The following is a 21,328-nucleotide window of genomic DNA, read 5'->3' on the forward strand; positions in this document are numbered from 1 at the left end:
TGTTGTGGGTTCGCCATATTATTGGTAGATATGTGTTCAGATATAAGGACACCAAGTGGGTATAGCTCCTTTTAAGGTTCAAACTTGAACAACCTACAACACAAGATAGGTACTACCTATTAAGCATAGGAGGAAATCCTCAATACCACGGATGTCTCCGTATATAGTCTTGAGGTGTCTTTAGCCTTTCATGAGACAGAGATACTTAGGAGGATCCGAAAATTACTGCCTGACCAAACGTTGGCAGTGCCATGTCATGTGGGTTCTCATTATGCTAATGAGGCTACTGGATTCGGTAGGCAGGATCAGAAGAATTGTGGGTACTAAGGATGATTCCACACCATAAGACACCAGTCGGCCTAATCCGGGTTTCCTGGCTAACTAGCAGCACCTCATCCCTCGCCTCTCACCGAGATGATTGTGGCAACTGGGCACATGACAAGAAAGACTCCTCGGGGAATCGTGGTCAATCCGATCTGATCCCTTTTTCTCAATTACCACGGTCTCATATTGGCAATGATAACAGAGGGAGTGTGACACAATGTTGTGTACACTTTGCTGAACCTGTGCCTGAGATGGTCAGACATGGTTTTGTGTAGTGTGGCGGTGCAGTGTCAGTGACCTTCCCAAAGGGGGGCGTTTAATGGCTGTGAATGTGTCCTTATTTGTGAATGACTCCGACTTTGGACACAATGACAAGTGTAATTAGTGTCCATAGCGTGAGCCCCATGTCATGTTCACGACGGTGTGATGAACTGTTGTTAAGGCTAATGACACAGGTAGGTGTGTGTACTCACCATTGGTTGTGTCCACAGCAATGTGGGTTTTGGATTCCATCGATGAGCAGCAGCAGCAGCAGCGACAGAGCGTCTGTGATGGACTCTATGGCGGCACAGGACGTGTAATGGTGCAGGTGAGTTTCTTCCTTTTTGATGTACATTTCTGTCAGCTAGGACATGGTGGTTGGACCTCCGTGGTCACGTTGGCGTGTGCAACATCATAATGTGTCCAGCTGAAACACTGGCTCCTCCTGGTGGTGCCGGCGTGACCATGGTGGTCTTTGCTCCATAGGCCCACCAAGATCATAATACAGTGGTCCAACCGCCAAGCTGATGGCTGTCGAACTGCCACTGCCACCATGGCAGTGCACAGACCGCCACTCTCATAACCAGGCCCTAAGTAAGTACCTAGACTGCTGCATGTGGGTGTATGGGGTACCCATGTTGGGTTTACTTTATGCTTGTTCAGTTGACCTTACGAGACAGTGCAAGCTGTATGGTTGTAAAGATCTATTGTGGACTTAGCAAGAATTTACAGTAGCTTACTGCCCACCTGTTGCATCTCATCGGATGGCTTTATTGTCACTCTCATATGCAGGTGCATAACTTGGTCAGTAAGACAGGAGGGGTGTGACGTTCAGATTTCCCAACAATCATGCTGGCCTATCTTGTAAACATAAGTTATCTGAGAAGCAAGCCATGAGAGGCGCTTAAGGGGCAGTGGAAAATTAGAACAGTGTGGATTGTTAGTGGTACTTAAAATATTTAGTAAAATAACCAATATGTTTTCAGAACTTCACAACAGAGTGAAGAGAGTGCGTGTATGTGTTTTAATCTGTATGTGCATGCAAAAACTCTAGGTGAAATCTGACAGACACCTCACAGCACCTGACTGAAAGCTCCTGTACCCAACTATTTATTACATAATACATTTATTGGGGAGCTGTAACATCCCAAACACCCCTGTGAAGCTTTGCCCATGCTCATCTGCTTACTTCTTATTTGAAAGCTTTCTTGTCCCAGCTTCTTTATCTTATGTGTGTTACTTCCTGGAGCATAGCCTCTTTACCACCTCTCTGATTAACTGGCTTTTATTCTTCTACTGCTCACTTTTAGGGACCTACGTTTACTTTTTGCTTAAGCACTCCAGGAGAGTGTATGTGTTTTCAAGCGCTCTTGCTCGTGTTCTTACCCCACTTCTCCAAATACCCACTCATGTGTCATGTTGTTTCTCCTGCATGTTGCAAGCTCTATCTCGTGATCTTCTGTCCCTGTCAATCTCCCCCTCCTTTACACTCAGTGTAGCTTTCTTGCTCACGTTCTCTCCATTATTTGCTGCTTTTCCTCTTCATGCCCACTGCCCACTAACCTGCACTATTCTTTTACTATCTTTTTTGTTTGTTTTTTCGGGAGATTGCTGCCTGCCCCTCCACCTAAAAAAATGCACTTACGTGCTACGTTTTTTTTTTTTCATTTTTTTTTTATTTATTTTTTTATTTACCAATTCCTTCCAGATAGGTAGATAAGAAAGCATTTGCAATGCAATGAGTCTTGCGTTTGCTGAGTAAGAGCTATTATCGTTGTAAATTCATAACTGGACTTTTCTTGCCACATAAATTGAAAATGAAAAGTAAAACAGTTGACATAATCAAACCGATTCAAAGTGCCACGGCCACCATGAGCATGAGCGCGAAGGAGAGACACAAAAGGAAAAAGAAGTTCACGCGTAGTCACACATATCAGCAATTGTGCAATTATCCATGTAACAGGGTCAGTGTGCAAGGCGGTAACAAAACCACCCCAATCAGAGACAAATGTAAAGCATTTACCAATGATAACAAAGGATTTTTGAGAGGCAAGCCCATGAACGAGTGATAGTGATGGGCATGCGGTGAATGTGGTTAAAAGCCCACAGATAGATTACAACACATCAGAGCGCTTGCGCGCTTGACGTAAAAAAGATGCCCGTGTTATTTTGTAGTTGTGGATGTATAATGAGGCATTGCCACGCATCATCACTCATCTGCATGCTTACAAAATGACGCAACTGAGTCATCCTCCCTTGTTTTGTTTTTTTTCATTACTGGCCATGCTGCACTGCAACGTGAAGATACTGTACAGCAATGTGAAAAGACATTGGCAACGTCTATACAGCCCAAAGGCGAGACTAATTGGCTTCGGCAATGTTCATTTTTTTCTGCTAAAGTTAAACAGTGAAGACCTAAAGTCATAATTGACCCTCTGTTTAGGATTACAACTGTGATCACTTAGTTTGTGGAGGTGCTCATAGATTGCTGAAAAATAAGATATGAAATGCTGATCTTCATATGACGAGACAATTCTATGCTTTTTTGTTCACCTCTTCATAACGCAAACTTTATTTAATACAGGAGCAACTTGTTGAAACCGTTATGCATTATGACAAAAAAAAATTTTTAGCACACAATCCAAGCTTCCTCTCCCTATCCTTTCACTGACATTGCAAAAACGCAACTGGGGATTTAACTGGTGCAAATTTTAGTTTCAGCAGATACAGTGCGCATTAACAGTCATTGCAAGGAAACTTTACTCAGCGAGAAACCCGCATCATTTTTAAAGAAACCAAGATATGCGCAGACTAATAAAGTCATCACCCATAATTGTGAGCGGGGCGCGTGGGAATGCATGCCGTATGCAGGATTTTTTAAGGGACACAGTGCAGTACACGGTAGGATCAGAAACGTCAGTCACAGTTGTCAGTCAGTCACTCTGACCCTGAGATCTGCCTGTAATTCAATCCTCTGCACAGTGGGCTGTCCTACGGCGGGGGGACACATAACCAGGCGCCCTCGCCACAGTCCACTCAGTAAAACATCGCATGAACTGGTTGCACACTGAAGGCTGCTAGACACGCGGAAATGTTGAGGTACTCAAATGCTTTCTGTATGGCAAAGCTGCTGAGGAAATTGCGTAGAAAAGCAAAGTCCAGACGCAGCCGCTGGTTTATGGTGAACTCTCTGGTAAAAAAAAAACCGTTAGCTTTGAAGTGAAAGCGTGATTCAGAAAATGAGTAATTTTGGCAATTAGATAGTGGTTGTCGAGGGCGCTGGTTTCGTTTTGGGAGGGTGGGAGGTGGCCGCCGGTGTGTTTGTCTCGATAAACTGCACACGCTGAGGGGGGAGTGCGAGAGGTAAAGTGTGAAGTTTTTATTCCCCTGGCGGAAGCGGGGAGACGGAGGTTCATTAAAGAAGGGGGGGGGGGGGGATTGGGCGGGGCTCGGCGCTAGCTGCTTGTGCCCAGGGTGACAAAAAGGGAGCTAATGGTGTCTGCCTTCCACTTCGCCCTAAGCCCTGTCTGATCTGCCTGTCCCATCTTCCGAACTCAGTTGATATTCTCCTCTAGCAGAAGTACAAAAAAGTCAAAAGGCAATAAGCTCCAGGTGGCTCCCCAGCGCTGTACTGCCAAAAAAAAAGAGACCGAAGTAGCAAACATGTTTTTTTTAGAAAAATAGCGGAGCTCACTACAAGATGGGGGTGTTGGTTCAAGCTGGGAGAAAACAGATTTGGGACAGTAATGAGCAGGCTGTATGTGCAGACGTGTAGCGGACAGGACAGGGAGAGGCAAGCGCCTAGATGCAAACAGCAGAGAGTCTGGGGTTCTCTGTTCTATTAGCTACAGCGCTGCCGGCCATCTCTTATGCCCACACTGCTCCTCGTCGTCTGCACGGCGAGACTTCTCTGCCTTAAGTTGGGGCCTACTAGGTTGCAGACGAAAGTCTCCGAGAATACGGGCTGCTGGTCCCAATAAGGGAGCCCCCCCCCTACCCGGTGAGACTGGAAGCTTTTGATCTGCCCAGCACAGAACGTATTGCCCTCCCTCCTCTGTTGGTCTGGAGAGGAGAGACCCCTCAGCACCTCTGAAACTGGAGACCGTTGGTCTGTACAGCAGAGATCTCTCTGAGCCCTGTGAGACTGGGGTTTGCTGGTCTGCATGACAGACCGGCCTTTAGAGACAAGGCGTTGCTGCGCTGCAGAGGTGACGCTTCTCTTTCTCTGCGACAGGGCCTGTTGGACTTCAAAATAGAGCTCTCTCGGCTACCAGACTGCAGGGAAAAAACTAGGTCATTCTTCTCATACAGGAGCATGTTGGACTGCAAGAAAGCTCTCTCAGCCCTATGAAACTGTGGGCTGTAGTCTGCCGAGAAGAGACCTTTTCACCCTTCTGAGACCGTGGGTTGCTGACGAACACATACTCATCCATGTAAGACTGAAAGCTGCTGGTCCACAGAGGAGACCTCTCGGAGCCCTTTAGGTTTGTGGACTGTTGGTCTGAAGAAAAGAGACCTCTCCGCCCACTGAGACTGGGGCCCTGGTTTCCAGAGCGGACAGAGATCTCACTCAGCTCTGTGAGGCTGGAATCCGCTGCTCCCCGGGCCAGGTATGGCTCAGCTGCTCTGAAAGTTGGCACCGTAGGTGTGTGGCGCAAAGATCGCTCAGCCCCTAAGACTGGACTGGCCTTGGGTGGGTCGGAAATCTCTCAGCCCCTGAGACTGGATTGGCCGTGGGTGGGTCAGAGAGCTCTCAGACCCACTGAGACTGAGGCTGAAGGTGTATTGTGCAGAAATCTCTCACTCCCCGTGACTGGACTGTCTGGGTGGGTCAGAGAGCTCTCAGACTCCCTGAGACTGGCACTACCCGTGGGTGGGTCGAAGATCTCTCAGATGCTGAGACTGGACTGTCCGTGGGTGGGCCAGATACCCTGAGACTGTAGGTGTATGGTACAGAAATCTCTCACCCCCTGAGACAGGGGCCGTTCCTGTATGGGTCACAGATCTCGCAGCCTCTGAGTGTGAGACTGTTCGTGTTTGGGGCAGAGACCTCTGAGTCTGGGGCTGTTCGTATTTGGACAGAGATTTCTGAGCCCCCTCGAGACTGGGACTGTTCGTGTGTGGGTCAGAGATCTCTCGCCCCTGCGATTAGACTCTTGATCTGCGATCAGCATCTCTCAGCTCCCGTGATGCCGCCCAGAAGGAATTCTTCTCTTATGCCAGGGTTTCAGATATCCACCGCTGCTTGACCCCACTGACCACCAGAGGCACACCCCACCTCTGGTTCCTAATCACCAAGCATTACAAGCCAAGGCTCCCAACCTGTTTACAGGCAGGCGGAAAAAACAGCACTTTGGGGTCTTCAAAGCGAGCCTGCCTTCCCAAGGCTGACAATTAGATGAAGAGTTTACAGCTGGCCTGGGCTGTGTAAAAGCGCGAGGGGGTGGAAGCAGAGCCCCGCTGGAAACTCCTCGCTGAACATGTTCCCCCCCTCTCAGCCTCTCCCGAGCGGACACTCTAGCATCTGACATGGCAAGGGAGCCCGTCTGGAGGGAAGCGGAGCCACTGCTTTAAACGTGTCGTCAGGGAATTAGAACAAAAAAACGGAGACGAATCGGTGAACAGGATTTTATTTTTTGGTTACAGAAAAAGAGCCACTTAGCTGAACCGCAGGGAGAGGCGCTCTCTGAAAGCGATTCGTCCCCTGAGTTATGGATGGTGGTGCACTCACTTCAGCCGAGGTCCGAGCCCCGCGGGAGATAGGTGTCCGGCGGCCCCCCGCGTGCCCCCCATCAGTGCGCATCCTTCCAGTATGTTTCTTCTTGTGAGGCGTTCCCTGCTGCCGCGAGCTCCACAACGATGTGGGGATGGGTACTGAGGAAGGGTGCCTCCGCCTTGTCCCAGCTGCCCTGCCTGGCACTGCTGCTCTGGGTGTCGTGCCTGTCGGTCACCTGCCATGACCTGGGCAGGGGCTTGCTGTCGCCGAGGGTCGCCAATGGCTCGGTGCCTGTGGTGGGCAGACACGCAAGGAGCTACCCGCACCTCGAGGGAGATGTGCGCCTGAGGAGACTGCTGTGCGTCACCAACTACTTCTTGAAGATCGACGCGGACGGCAAGGTCGGAGGGACCACCAAGGAGGACTGCCCGTACAGTAAGTGCCACTCTCAGATGCTTCATGAGGGTTTGTCCGCGAGGGGGGTTTACGAAGGGGGATTTGGGAATCTGGGGGCCACTGGCCTTCGTCCTGCGGTTCCAGGGTGATGCTGAAAGCGCGCAGTGTGAAAGGAAGCACGTGTGCGTACCAGTGTCAATGTATTTGAACTCACAGTTGTCCCCACACACAGTTTATTTACTTTCACCCACAGCAGACACAGCCTAATTTGTTTTCCAAATGATGTGAGTAGTACGCAGCCGCCAAAGAAGATGGGATGTTTCTGTGGACGATAACTTGATATTTACGCTGGTGTGTTTATCCGTAAACCCTTCTGGATGTTAGACTAGGGATGTTTCTGGCGTTCTGTTGTCATGTGCGTGTTTAGGTGACCGCTATAGCAGTTTAGTGCGTGAGAAGAACACGAGTGCGCGTGGCTGACACAGCGCCCCGAGGCCACTGCACATCAGTCCTAGGCTCACCCTGGCAGAAGGGACCACAAAACTAGCCCGAAGCCACTTAAATATGCCTATTAAAATGAAGCACGACAAACCAATATCACTAACACACAATTAGCACTGGAGGCAAATGCTTAAAAAAACACATACGCGTTTGTAGTTAATTGTTTTAAATTATCTCAAAAATAACCTGTAGTGTTAGCCTTGAAGCAGTGGTACCTAGAACTTTTTACGAAGTTCATTTAAAAATGGATACACATAAAACGTGCTGTAAACCTTGAGTCTGCGCGTTTGTATGTGGAGAAAGGTCTGTCCTCACAGCTTGTGTGTTTCCAGGCCCATCCTAGACATCCCCGGGGACGTGGGTCCCTGTAAACCTATGCCCAGTCTTTTAATAGCCGCAGTGACTGCAGTGTCGTCCGAGTCACTGACACACATACACAGTGGTACACAAAAAACTCACCTAGGCTTACACTTTCTTACTGGTGCAGCACCAGTTTAGAGCCACTCTCCCACGCACTGGCACACTGCAGACCTCCTTTAGACTTACATTGGCCTCCAGAAGTGTCACACACACACACCGAGGCACACTGTGAACCCATTTCGAGCTCACACTGGTCACGGTGACAGCACTGGCTAAAAGTCAGTCACACGAACATACTGTCATTCTCCAACCCGCTCTCAGTCTTACACTTGCCACTGTGGCCACAGACGTGGGCGAGGGATATTCACACAAACACTCCAGCACATTGTAAGCACTCACAGGCTCCCACTGGCAGCAGCCACTCTCACATACACACAGGCACACTATGTGCCACCTCCCGCCGTGTACTGGCAGCAGGGAATACATGGCAGCCATCAACTGGCACACAACAAACCACAGAAGACTCACGGTGGCCACTGCTACCTCAACACAGTAGAAGCGTCACTCACTCACATATGCACCTCTAGACCTGCATTCACTTCATAGCAAGAATGGAAGTCATACGCTGGCACGCCAAGACCACTGTTAGACTTTCAACCACTGGCCGCAGTGTAAAGTAAACATGGCGCTGACTGCTTCACGGCGAATCACTCATATGCTTCCAGTGGTCGGGGTTAACACTATGTAATACAGGGGTCACACTGCACACTATAAATCAGTTCACATTTTACAGACACCGCAACAACTGATGAATCACGTGCTGACATACCTCAAACCACATTTGGGCAAACTTTAGCTAGCACATGGTAAACATAGTCACACACTAACACACTACAGGCGCCTGGGTGATACTGGCCACCGCCACCTCCGCACATAACCGTAGTCATGCGCTGCTATGCAAGAGGCATGTCACACGTCTTTGGACACAGGCACACAGTCATTAGAACCTTGTCGAGCCACATCTAGTCTCCACAGTGTCCACAGTTCGCAATGAGAGTCACACAATTGAGAGCCCACAAGCCTGTTCTAAGTAAACATTGTGCAAAGTAACCGTAGGGCAGAATGAGTAACATTCTGGAAGACCACAAACCCATACTTGGCTTTTGCCGGCCGCACTCTCCACATCACAGAGGAGTCACACAGTGGCACACTGGAAGTGTGCCTAGATCTGAGAATAGATTTGGTGACCACAGTTCACGATGCTCGTGAAATATAAGCTGGCACTCACCAAACCCAACCAACAGCCTGCCGATGGGTTCAGCGACCACATCACAGTGCCGTCTTGACACCGGGACAAACAAACACGTTTCCAATGGATCTCACTGTACCAAGCGGCCGCACACCTTTAAACACACGAGAACATCACTGGCTCCTACCAAACCTGTTCAGTTTTATGACACGGGGGTCAAGGAGCACATCACTAAATGCACTCGGGCCACACCTTGGCACTCGCCAAACCTATTCAGTGGTCGCTCATTTGGCACAGTAACCAAATGGCAAAACACACTGAGGGCGCACTTTAGCATAGAGCTCTCTCTGCATCAGGCCCTCAGTGTTCTCTCACTACTATCAGCGACCACTTCCGAGACTGGGCCTTGGGGACAAGGCTTAACTGGCAATTCTGCCACTCTGGCATTTTCTTGGTAGACTGCCAGCTAGTGAGCATCTTTTAGCTGGTCTGGTTGCCTCCCTCAGTGACTGCCCAAACCTACTTCATTCATACCTAGAGATGCGCGGAATGGTTCAGCACTGGGCACTGGGGTTGCCCAGTCGTTCCATGGCACGAGAACACCTTGTACCCAATCCTGGTCTTTTATTTTACACATCATTGCTATCAGATGCAGTCATTTGGAACGTGTCACAGAACCCTAGGCTCCAATCCGATAAGTGATGCGGTCCTGGAATTAACCAAGATGGCAAACCTTATAATAGTTGTCCTGGGCGCACTCCGGATTGCACTAGTTCCATTCTGTGTTCAGTCGCTGGGTTCGGCGAGCACAGCAAAAAATGCAGCAGGGACGCGCAGTGATGGAGTAAGGGGCTGTACGACAGACGTGATCGGATTTTGTCAGCGCGGACCCCAACCGCTAGGCTGGCCAAGGTAATTGGCCATTGCTGACTAACGGGAGTCCGTCTGACCAATATTTCAGAATAATTCGCCTAACTTAATTTTAAATCCATGCGAAAACTATGCAATAATCTGCACATTTTAATAGTATAATAATATGATTTATTTTTACGCCAATAGGGTTGTCGGGTTAACTATTGTATTGCATGATACGGGAATAAATGCATACTTAAAATATTTTTCGGCAGGAATTCACATATGGGCATTCAAAATGAATGTCAATTTTTATTCGAGTCAGTGAGCAGGCTGCTCATGCGTCCGTCAACTGTAGAGCCACCCAGGTCACCCGTAAGTCTAAAGTTGTTAAATTACTCCTTGTCATGCGGGATACAGCGCTCCAGTCATGTTTTTTTCTTTTTAATTACTGTTGCATACTGGAACTTGTATCCTTTGTTCAAGGAAACTAAGCAGTTTGTACCAACACATCTGAAAACAGTGATCCGAAAAATAAAATTAAAGAATTGCAATATGACGTCCTTATGACATGGGGGCATCCGGTGAACAGGACGAGGCGTGGTCATCTGGTGGACGGGACTAGGTGTGTGATGACTGACAGACAGCGCACAGGCCGGAGGCTTCCCGGCTCCTCCTGTCTGGGCTATGGAGGCACCCGACCCATTTGTCCCTTGCAACGCAACCCTTCCTTCCCTGGTAATCGGATCCTGTTGTCTGCCTGTTCGACAGCATGTGTGCCGCCTTGTGCTTGTTCCCGGTGCTTCTGGAAGCTCCCCCGCCACTGCGCCCGCTGCATCTCCCCCGCCCCCACCTAGCACCGGAGACATCTGGGACTTATCACGCAGGCCTCATTCCCATGTCTCAGTTTAGTTATTCGGTGCCTCCATAGGATGGCGCACCGGCTGCGCACTGCCAGGTACACGCCGGGGGCGCCCTTAGACCCCGCCCCTTCTGTCTTCTCGAAGTAGCTGTAAGTGGCCTAGGACCTTGTATTATTACCACCTGACGCTCTTTAGTCACTGAGACTTATTTACAAGGAGTGAAATGCCACCAATGGCCGCAGCAGCACGCTTTTTCTGGTGTCTAACGAGTGCATATTTAGGTATTCCTGAAGGGCAGCGTCATCCCGTTCCTTTATGTCCTCTCCCGTTCCTTTATGTCCTCTCTCGAGGCGCTTCAGGTGACCGGTGTTGACATGTATCCGTGCCAGACAAGGGGCGCAGTGTCTCACCTGAAGTGTCTCACGTGATGATTTTCACCTGTGCATATGTAGTCTGAATTTTTCTCGATGAGAGTTCGTCATATGCACAAAAAGCAATATTGCAGCAGCAGTATCAATAGAAACCATTTATAACTGGCCAAATTGATTTTTATACCGGGATCTACGAGTTCATATGTCTTTATTTAGGGTTGGTGCACACTTGTACTGAAGTGAGCACTGGCCAATGGCGTTGTCTAATAAGGTGCACACTATTGTTTGAACTCTTTAAAACTGAGGAACTGGAACACTGACGTGAGCCTATAATACCTTTTATTATTGAAAAAGAAACTCCATCCCTCTTCGGAGAGTTTGACTTAGTGTTCTTTTTTTCCTTAGTTTGCTACAAGGGTCATTAAAATCGATTGTTCTTTTCTAGAGTCGCCCCGGCCTTCTAAATGTGGCTTCTTAAGTTTCGTGTTCCTCGCTGTAGAGGACCCGATAAACACGCTGTGCAGCGTTTCGCCGGTGAATCATTTCTGATAGTGTTACGGTTTTAACGGCCTTGTGATTCCCATCAGCGCCTGAGTACACCTCCCCAGAGTGCTGCCGAGCCTGGTCCGGTTCTCGCAGCTCCCAAGAAAGGCACTTAGCGACGGACTTCAGCGGCACACTACCCAATGTTAGTTAGACGGATGTGTACATGGCTGCTGGGAAGCAGAGCAGCGTCATCAGCTCAGGATAGCTCAGTGGGTTAATGCACCTACTGTAAACACCAGACCATAACCTGAAGGTCTCATATGGGAGCCCCGGTGGGACTACCCAGCACCCCACACTCCCAAGAGCAGTAAAATGAGTAGCCCTGAAGTGCGTAAAAGCAACATCTGTTATCACAATATAGGAAATGTAGGTGGTGAAACACTGTACTTCACAACGAGTTCCATGGGTATAGCGGTGATGGGATATATGATTCAATGCTGCATCCTTGCACTTAAATATGGGAACTATATGTTATTTTCGAAATAATGGAGGAGTAGCTTGTAAACATCTTTCTGGGGAAATAAGTTGGCAAAATGGTGTTCAGGAGTCTTTTTATCTCCTCGGGTTCCGTGGGGGTGGATCAGTGCTTAACTTGAGCCCGTGGTTTCCGGTGCGAGGCATTGGCTTTGAGGGCCGACACTTATTTTTCTACCTCAAGCATTTACTGCGAGCAAAAGACTCACGGGAAAGACGGAAGAAGAGAAAAACGGAAACGCTTCACAAAGGGAGAGCAGGAAGCTGGAAGAGTGAGCTGAAGGGCAGGTAGTGGCTGAAAATGGATTACAGAGGGCCGAGATGGCTTCAGAATTACACTGCCCCAGTATTCTGTGCTCGCACATTTAATTGCAGCATCCTCAGAGGAGAGCTTTAGGCACCTGCACGTTTTTATTTACAAATTAAGTACTTGTGTGGATGGGTGTGATAGGAGGGCAGAGCGAGTCAGGCTGAGGGAGCTTACTCTACTTTTCCCATTCTGCAGGGTGGGGGCTGGGGGCAAATGCTTGTTTAAGCTGGGACTCTGGCCCTAGAATTATCGGGCCTTGGGGCCCAATAACTCTAGACTGGAGGGGAAACCAGTGCTTAATTTGTGCTTGTTGTTTCCGGTGCTGAGCACCAGCACTTATAAGGGAGGGCCGGGCCGGGACTTATTCTTATGTCTCAAGCATTAGCTGCGAGCAAAAGACACATATGTGAAAGATGGAAGAAGGAAAAACTAAAAAGCGTCATAAAGGGAGAAAGTAGAAAGTTACAGGATGAGCTGATGGGGCAGGGGTGTCCGTAAATGGATTGAAGAGGCCCGAGATGGCTTCAGGATTAATTGCCTCAGTATTCAGTGCTGGCAGATTTAATTACAGCAGTCTCGTGTTTAAGAGAAGGGCTTTGGGCACCGACACCTCTTAATTTACAAATTAAGCACTGGGGGAAACTAGTAGTTTCCTGAAGAGGTATTTACCCGGACAGTTTGTAATGGGGCCCATGCCACAAGACCTTGTGTTAAAAGTTGGAAATGTACAAATAGGCTAACACCTATGTTTTTAGTACGTTTTCGACCCTAATGTACTTCACAAAGCATTCCAAGTGTATACCTGGGGATCAGCGACTGTCACAGATTCCTAAGGGGAATTCACACATGAATCCACTGCCCACATGTCAATATGCAGGTTATATTTCTGCAAATGGAAGTGAAGGGCCAAATTGCATTTGCACTTTTGAGGTCCATTATTTTTATGTTTCCCACGGAGATGCATGTTTACCTGCGTGGAAGTCCCTTCTGCTACCCTGCATCAATTTGGAGGGGTTTCCATCAGAAAAATTGATTTACTCTTGCAGCTGAGACTCTGGGCAACTCCCTGCAAGAAAGTTGTCACCTACCTACCTACAAACGTGCACGTTTGCAGATAAACCACTTGTGGAACGCCCACAAACACACCTCATTACGCAGATGTGCTAAACAGAAATAAAACAACACTAGTGGAATAAACATGCGAAAATATGGTCTGGGGATTAAGAACTGACACAAGTTCAAAGGTCAAATGCCCTAATTGGTCACAATTTTCTGGGCTGGCTATCTACCCTCTAGGCATCACAAGGCTCAGTTCCCATGTAATTAGACACCATTTAGACAATCGCTTAATGACACATGTACTGGCACAAAATCTGTCCAGCTGGAAACGATGTCCAGGTTCTCACCACAGAAACACATATACATTAGGAGACAAAAACACACACACACACACAAACACACTCTCTCTTTCTCTCTCTCTCTCTCACACACACACTCATATTTAGCACCATGTTTCTATAGAAAAAGTGTTTTTTGACTTGCCTATATCTTTGGCACTGTTTGACAAATCATCCCAAAGTTTTCCAAAATAAGTGCCCAGGTGATTCTTGTTGCTCACAGAAAGTTTCAGGGTGATCCATTAAGTGGGGGCCAAGAAAAAGAAGGGGGGTCAAAAAAGTTGCATTTCCCATGTTAATTCCCTTAGTACTTTAGACATGACTACAGCCCGAACCACTAGACGGAATTACACCAAATTTGGCAGAAAGCTAGCTTTCGGAATGCAGATTGTGCTTCCGCTTATGTGACTTATTTGGTGTAAATCCATATGTGTGTGCATATATTTATATATATATATATATATATATATATATATATATATATATATATCCCCTCTTATGCTCTCTCACAGATCTACCTGCAGTTCAGGACAGAAGATTTTCTCAAGGATCTTCCTGCAATTCAGGACAGAAGAGCTTCTAAAGGATATCACATTTGCTGTTAATAATCTCTGATGCTATAAATTAAAGCATTAGGCAGCTTGAGTTCTTTCCTCCAACACCCTAAACTCTAAGGAATGCCCCTGTGTTAATCCCCAGCCAGTGGCTCAGCTTGTTAAATTAATAGCCACTGCTCGGGTTTGACTGCACCAATGGGCACGTTTAGTTTAGTGGTGCCCCATGTAAACATTGCTATACACACCCAAATTTGTTTAATAGCCATCACTTACCTATTACAGACCCGCGCTGAGTGAATATTTGTGCTCTTCAGCTGTCTGGTGCGTTTTGTATGTTTGGGATGTCTGTGACGCGTGTGCTTTCCCTTTGGCATAGACAGCAATGGGTGTGTGTTGCGAGACAAATATATATTTGCCATCTGTTAGTTCAGACCTTTTGACACTCCTTTTGTGACAGAAAGAACATTTCGTTGCTTTTGAATATGATTTTCCCAAATATTGTAAACTGACTGACAGACTATCTGTGCCTAACATAACAAAAAGTGGTTGCCTACACGAGGCCACATAGAGAAAAGGAGTGCACATGCAGATAAAACGTGGGTGCACAAGTAGTAACATTAACAACTGTAAAATTCCTTGATGGGATTTTGAAGTTTTTATATGCATAGTGTGGGTTTTATTTGCTTGAGCCTGTCATAAATTGATGTCAATGCATATATAAGGCTGCCTTATTTCAGAACCCACCCACCATGCTTGGTTTTGGCCTCTGCTATGGAGAAACCATATTAATAGGTGCCAAGGCCTAGAATGTGCGTGATGTATGAGCTCTACAGAGGTGATGTTAGTAGTTGGAAAAAAAGTGCTTTATTGGCTGGCTGCCATTACAAAGTTCAAAAACACCGAGGAGCGGCGCAAAAACTGGACACATCGTGTTCGACTGCCCAAGTTCTGTCTTTGCCCAGTCAACACTCACTGTTGGACTGTTCAAGTGCTGTATGCTCTAAGCACTTATTCCTAATAGTTCTTTTCCTCCATGGCAGTATAGAATGTCTGCATGAGTAATGTTTGAATATGCGTGTGTATACAGTACCTGACGGGCGACAGCAGTGCTGTTACATACGTTTCTGGCTGGGATGAGAGTGAGCTTGAATACCATACCATACCTGTTGCGAATATAGGCTGCACGTGGTTGTATGGGCCGCACCGAAACTTTCTGGTTTATTCCTTTGTGCTCGGAGGTGAAGGCTCTTTGAAGCACCACCCACACGTCCTGAACATGCAGACATCAAGCTACAGCTGCAAACTGTCGCCACAGCAGCAATTAATATTAAACCCGCCCACCACCTTAATTTAAAGCAGCAGCACCATGTCGTTGCTCCAGGTCTCGGTCACAATGCCAAGCACGCCATAACAGTGAAGGGCTATTTTTCATCAGTGCCTGGTTTTGCTGTCGTCATCACCGACCAGGGTTTGAGAATGATGCATATATGGCACACAGGGATGGGGAGATCTAAACCAAGTGCTTCCTATAAAGTCAATCCCACTCACGGCATAATATTAAATAACCCTTCTCCACACCGCAGGTGGGACGAGGGACCCCTAGGACCGCCACGCGTCATCATTAGCCATAGGCTTTGGACTGAATGATACAGAGGCCTCCCATACACCCCTGATCCAGATGTGTGGATACGTAAACGAACAATGCACAGAGGCTTAGCTCCCAAGAGAGCGCTGTGTTCATATCAGCTCGGATGGTATGAAACCCGCCAAACTTGAGCATAGCGATTAGACGCCTACAGCAAGGTGCAGTCCCTTCAATCAGTGCCAGTGTTTCCTAAGTGACATATAATAAAATACCAGTTCCATTGCCGGTCTCGCCGAAGCCCACTTCTCTCGGCATGCACGCATTTAAAATAATATTGGCCGATCCACAAAGTATTTTAGAAGCATAAGTCTTACTGCCACCCAGGGGGGGAAAAAATATGCACATGCAATTTGCACACGATGTGATTTTGGAACGTTGGATGCTCTCGGGGGCCCGCCGAAGTGTGGCTAGGTTAATACTGTGAACATGAAGTGAACACCCAAGCAGCCCTAACGTTGTGAGTACTCAAAAATTGTGAAGTGTGAATATGTCTTTTGTGATTTGGCACCTCCGTGTTTTCCTTAGTTACTTGCTCTGGAATAAATATCACTATAATTTATGTTCCCAGACTGGTAGACAGTAGGTAGGAAACATACAGTGAAAAGTCTCTGCCTTAAAGAACGGACAGTGAGAGATGGTTAATGGAAGACAAAAGAGTGACATCCGGATCCCCAGGAGCAAAGGGCACGAGGCTACTGCAACATGAGCTCCCACTTCATCGGAAGAGTGAAACTTTGGGATGTTTTAATGAAAATCCAATTCAATCATTCAAGAAAAAGTAAAGACATATTAAACAGCCTTTTTGAATTTTGGTATTTGTAGTAGAACCCGCCCACTGCATTCACGTTTTTGACAGTGGCTGCAGCCACATTTAAAACCCCACTGGGCCAACTCACAAAGTATTTTTTTGCTGGGACAGGGCACACACATGCTTAGAAACACAATGTGACAATCACATAATTGACAAAAAAACAGAGGTGCAAATTGCAAACATACATGCGAGGTACGTGCCTGCGAAGTATGCATGCGTTGGTTCTTGGGTCCCCGTGTGTCCCGTCCGTGTGTGGTTCGCTCAGCCTGGTATTAGTCATAATTGGAACGTGGTGAATGCCATCCTTGCCTTGAGGAACATTAATATTAGTTGAGGTTGGAGGATGTGCAGTTGCCTGTGTTACTCCTGGTGAGATACAACTCAGTAAAGGAACTACCTACATGAACACAGACGTTTGTGAGCACAGTATTCAAGAGAAAACTCCTGAGCAGTACTACACAGAAGGATATGTACCCCCCACACACAGAGCCACCTCCCCAGACACACGCACGAGTCACAAAGGTTAAGGGATGACGTTTTACTTACTCCCAAGTGGCTCTGATGTATGGTGTTCAAAAAGTGCAGAGAAGTTCATTTTCAGTCCAGTGTTTAAGAGAAAAAGGACAAAAGTTGCTATTTACTCCTTTCCCCGAATCGTTTTTGAATCTACCATAATGTACCTACAGTCAATTAAAGATACAAAAAAAGACCCGACCGTGGCAAAAATCAGTGGTGATGTGTGACACAGGGGCCTCTCCACTGCACTTGTCTAAAGTGAGAACAAGATGTTTAGTGATTGAAAATGTTAACTATTCTGTAGCATTAGTTGACTATGAACAGAATCTGCGATTCGGCTCAAGTCTTCTGTGGGTTTCTGGTGCGTGATCCCGACTGATTAAGATGGATGTGCGCGTAGCATCAAGAAGGCACGCACAAGGGTGCGCACAGGCACTCGCATGCACGCGCTCACACAACCCCTGTAAAACACGTGCAAATTGCAGTGAAGAGTTTTATCAAATAAGAAAACCTACCCAAAAAATAGAACTGAACGAAAACACTTTAAGACCTTTTTCGAGCCAGTCTCTTTATCTTCCGAAAAAAAATCAATCATTTATCACAGGCATTGCTACTCAAAACAGTGAATGTTTATAACTGAATGCTTCAAGCTAGACAATAATAAGAAACGTTAGCCCTCAACTCAGAGAAAAGTATAAATTTATAGTTTGTGACAGATCACATAATTCTGAAGGAAAATGAACTCCATTTTCCCAAGGGGTGTCATCAGTCTATTTATATAAGTCTTTGAACTTAAGTGGAACTTCGTACACTTTAAAGAACACTACAAAGGGCTCCCCAGCGAGATGATTTGGCTACACAATGTATGCAGCTCGCCATCACTGATGCTGTAGTGCTCGTGTAAAGGGCTTTTCCAACACGCCTGTTACTGACACAGGTTCTAAACTATAAATCACATTATGCCTTTGGCAGTGCTCCACTCAGAAAATTGTTACTGAATTTATGTCATCAGAGCAGCTCATGGTTCACCAAAAGTACAGGCAGTGAATCTTTGACTCTGTCGGAAGTTCCCATACTGCTGCAAGACTAGTTAAGAACAATTTATTGCCTTAGTGTGTGCCATAAATTATTTAAAGTTAGGGATCTGGTTTAGCCTGGTGGTTGTGGTGTCAGTGTCGTTTAGTGAACTCTGAATCACCAGAGGCGCTCGGTTCTACTGCATAAATCAGTCTCTGAAACGTACTAAATGTGTTTTAAATAGTCCATCTCATCGTGTGCAGTGAAATTAGAACAGTTCGTTGTATTCATTCCGGCGGGTAATTTAGAAAATTGACTTGGTCAGAGCTGTTTTAGATGACAGGTAGGCATGCAGAAGGGGATGTATGACTTTCCCATGTAGTTAGATAGCTCTGCGAAATGCATTTGTGCATTTTTCGTAATGCATTGTGGCTCTGGCTCCAGACAATGTATTTATTATACATAATCGCACCACTAGAGGCCACATAATACAGTCAAACCCTTGAAATAAAGATTGACTTGTTCAGAGGTCAATACATAAACAAATGTGCTACCTTAAATGTAAGTGCCTGGGGAGTCTCTACAAGCATTGGACATACAATTACTCTTAGATATGCAGGCTATGTTTAACCAATACAGTTGTTAATCTGCACGGTAATGCCCCAATGTTAAGGGGTTTAACTGACATCCATTTCATGTTTAATTTCTTCCACGTGCAAAGTTTCACAATAGAGTTTGCATCTTATACAGCGGACCCATATTTCGCACAATTTAGAGATTGCAAGTCAGTGTGCTTCAAACATATCCTTTATGAATACTTTTTATGCAAATACTCAGTGTCATATTCTAGTCTTCATAATGTATGGCATACTTGTGGTGGTTTGTACCATATAGTTAGATCTGTGACTATGGCTGTTTGAGCCTTATTATTGTTATTTTCGGGGCACAAAACTGTGCAACTCTTAGTTTCCAATTATTTACTCTCTATCTCTTTTTTTGAACAAGGATTGGAAATGTGGCAGATTTCAGCAGGAATGAGAACCTTGGTTCATTTAAAGACATTTCCGCAAACATAGAGATATCAATGATCTAGCACCATATTCAATTTCCAACAAATACAGAAGTAGCTCTGCCAGCATTAATCTAGTACTTATTACTAACTAATGCCTCTTAGTCCACTTTAATAATGTTCCCCTAAGTCCTAGGTCCCTACCTACTTCCAAGCTAGTTATAATATACTGAAGTATTTCAAACTCTAGATAACATATCCCTATCACTTTGGCTGAAATATACATTTCGTTTTTTTCAAGCCTTGCCACTGCGCAGGATTGGTCAGTGTCAGGACCAAGACGAAACTGCAACTGTGGATGATCTCACATCTTAATTCCAAGAGGCAGAAAGTCGATTATTGCTAGCAAGAAAGCAGACTACATAGGAACTCTATTCACGTCCCGGATCTCAGCAGCTCCTTTCAATCAAGCTGCTAGTATGTCTCCATCAACTATTACTCAAGGGATCTCATTGATTAGGGCAATTTAGATAGCAAATGGCCACAAAAGTACGGAGCATCCACCTAAACATACCTGTGGCTGAGTGGGCTAACTTTCTCAACTTTATACTGCTTGACTATTGCCCCTATAGAGAGACTTTCAGATTCAATATTAGGAAGTAATCTCAGAAGTTAAAATGAAAATGTATAATATATATATATATATATATATATATATATATATATATATAAATATATAATAATGACCTGCAATCTTCCTTGCAGCAAGTCCTGCTTTTGCCCAGCATAGTAAAATATTCCTCCATCCTGGCGCGCAATGGCTCTATCTATCAAGTACTACTTGACATAAAGAGGCTGCGTATCGAGGGTCCTCCTCCTTTACCGAGCAAGTAGATGTGGCATTGTCAGTTTGGTTTATAAAGGAGTCAGTTATGTAAGAATTAGTTTGTTACCCATGAGCGAAATGGACCTAATGCACCAAGGTTATTGTTTTGTTGTTTTGTGATGAATGTCAATAATGGCAATAATTCCATGAAACAAAGGGCAAGAGTCACAAAAACATCAAATCTCTGCATGCAGTATTGACAAAAGTGTCTTTGCACAACAGCTTTCTCAATGAACACATGGAAGTGCATCAATTATGCTAATCTTATAAATAAAGTTGAAAACCTGTAGGCAGGACATAAGCAGACACATTTCTCTGGATGGCTTCTCGATGCTCCTATACTCCAGGACAAGGACAAACACTAGAACACAGCAAGCAACTGAATAAAAAGCAAACGAAGGAGAGTGACAATAAGTCCAACCAATGCTAACCAATGGGAGAGGATTACACCCACTGTATGTGTTTGGTATGGCCCACAAGAAGCTTTAGCATGCAGGCAGCTAAAAGCTGTCTGGTAAGTGGGGCCTAAAAAGAAGTGACAGAAGCATGAATACTTCCTTTCAAAGCTTCATATCCCAATATAGAGCCCACTAAACATTGTGTTACAAATTAATTACACAGGCCGAAGCATCAAATGAGCCATGTCCATATGGATTATACAACCACTTGCTAAAGTTAACATCCAGCAATGGGTTAACATCCTTTTACCTCTACATGAAAGAGTATTTATTTCAGATGGTGTTCGAAACATGGAAGGCAAGCTACATTACCCTAATGCAAAAAGTGAGAAGAAGCTACCTGACCACTGCCAACATAATCCTATACACAACTTCAATTTTGATCGAAAGAAGAAAAATTCTAGTTTATACCAATGCACGATCTTGCCTGACAGTATAGAGGAGTGAAATGAGAAAAAGCAATTGCAATGAGATCAAGGTTGGCAAATTCTGGTGAAGTTGCATAAAGGTATTTTTAGATGCACAGGTAGAACAATGTTTTTTGTGCATACAGTGCCTTGACTTTCTCATCCTGGTCTTGGCTGTTACTGACCTGGTTAGTCACCTTAGCATGCTGAGTGGACAGCATCCCAGAGCGTTCTACCTTTTGACTATTGGGCTTCACTACAAATATGCTGGCTTTTTCTGATTTGCAATTTGTCATTGTGGATTTGTATTCTTGAATTTAGTTTGTGCTCCCTTTTGGGTTTTCGTCAAGGTGTGCTTCATTGTCCAGGGAGCCCTGTTCTTTGTGGCAAACTGTGGGTTGG

The 21,328-nt window shown here is 45.9% G+C and overlaps 1 protein-coding gene across 8 annotated transcripts in view; it reads left to right on the forward strand.

The window, feature by feature from the left end:
* The first annotated feature begins 4,721 nt into the window (after positions 1-4,721).
* Positions 4,722-21,328, forward strand: part of FGF10 (fibroblast growth factor 10) — a 606,480-nt gene continuing 589,873 nt past the window's right edge. For 4 of the 8 annotated variants that reach the window (XR_011201280.1, XR_011201281.1, XR_011201282.1 and 1 more), the window contains exon 1: positions 4,747-6,736. Coding sequence is in view for 5 of the 8 variants with exons in the window: in XM_069221549.1 (XP_069077650.1) it covers positions 6,445-6,736 (292 nt within the window). In the remaining 3 variants the exon portion in view is untranslated. Of the gene's footprint in view, positions 6,737-21,328 lie in introns of all 8 variants that reach the window. The other 4 variants (XM_069221558.1, XM_069221559.1, XM_069221564.1 and 1 more) reach the window with 2 other exon arrangements.

This window comes from Pleurodeles waltl, chromosome 1_1 (assembly GCF_031143425.1).
Source record: "Pleurodeles waltl isolate 20211129_DDA chromosome 1_1, aPleWal1.hap1.20221129, whole genome shotgun sequence".
NCBI lineage: Eukaryota > Metazoa > Chordata > Amphibia > Caudata > Salamandridae > Pleurodeles > Pleurodeles waltl.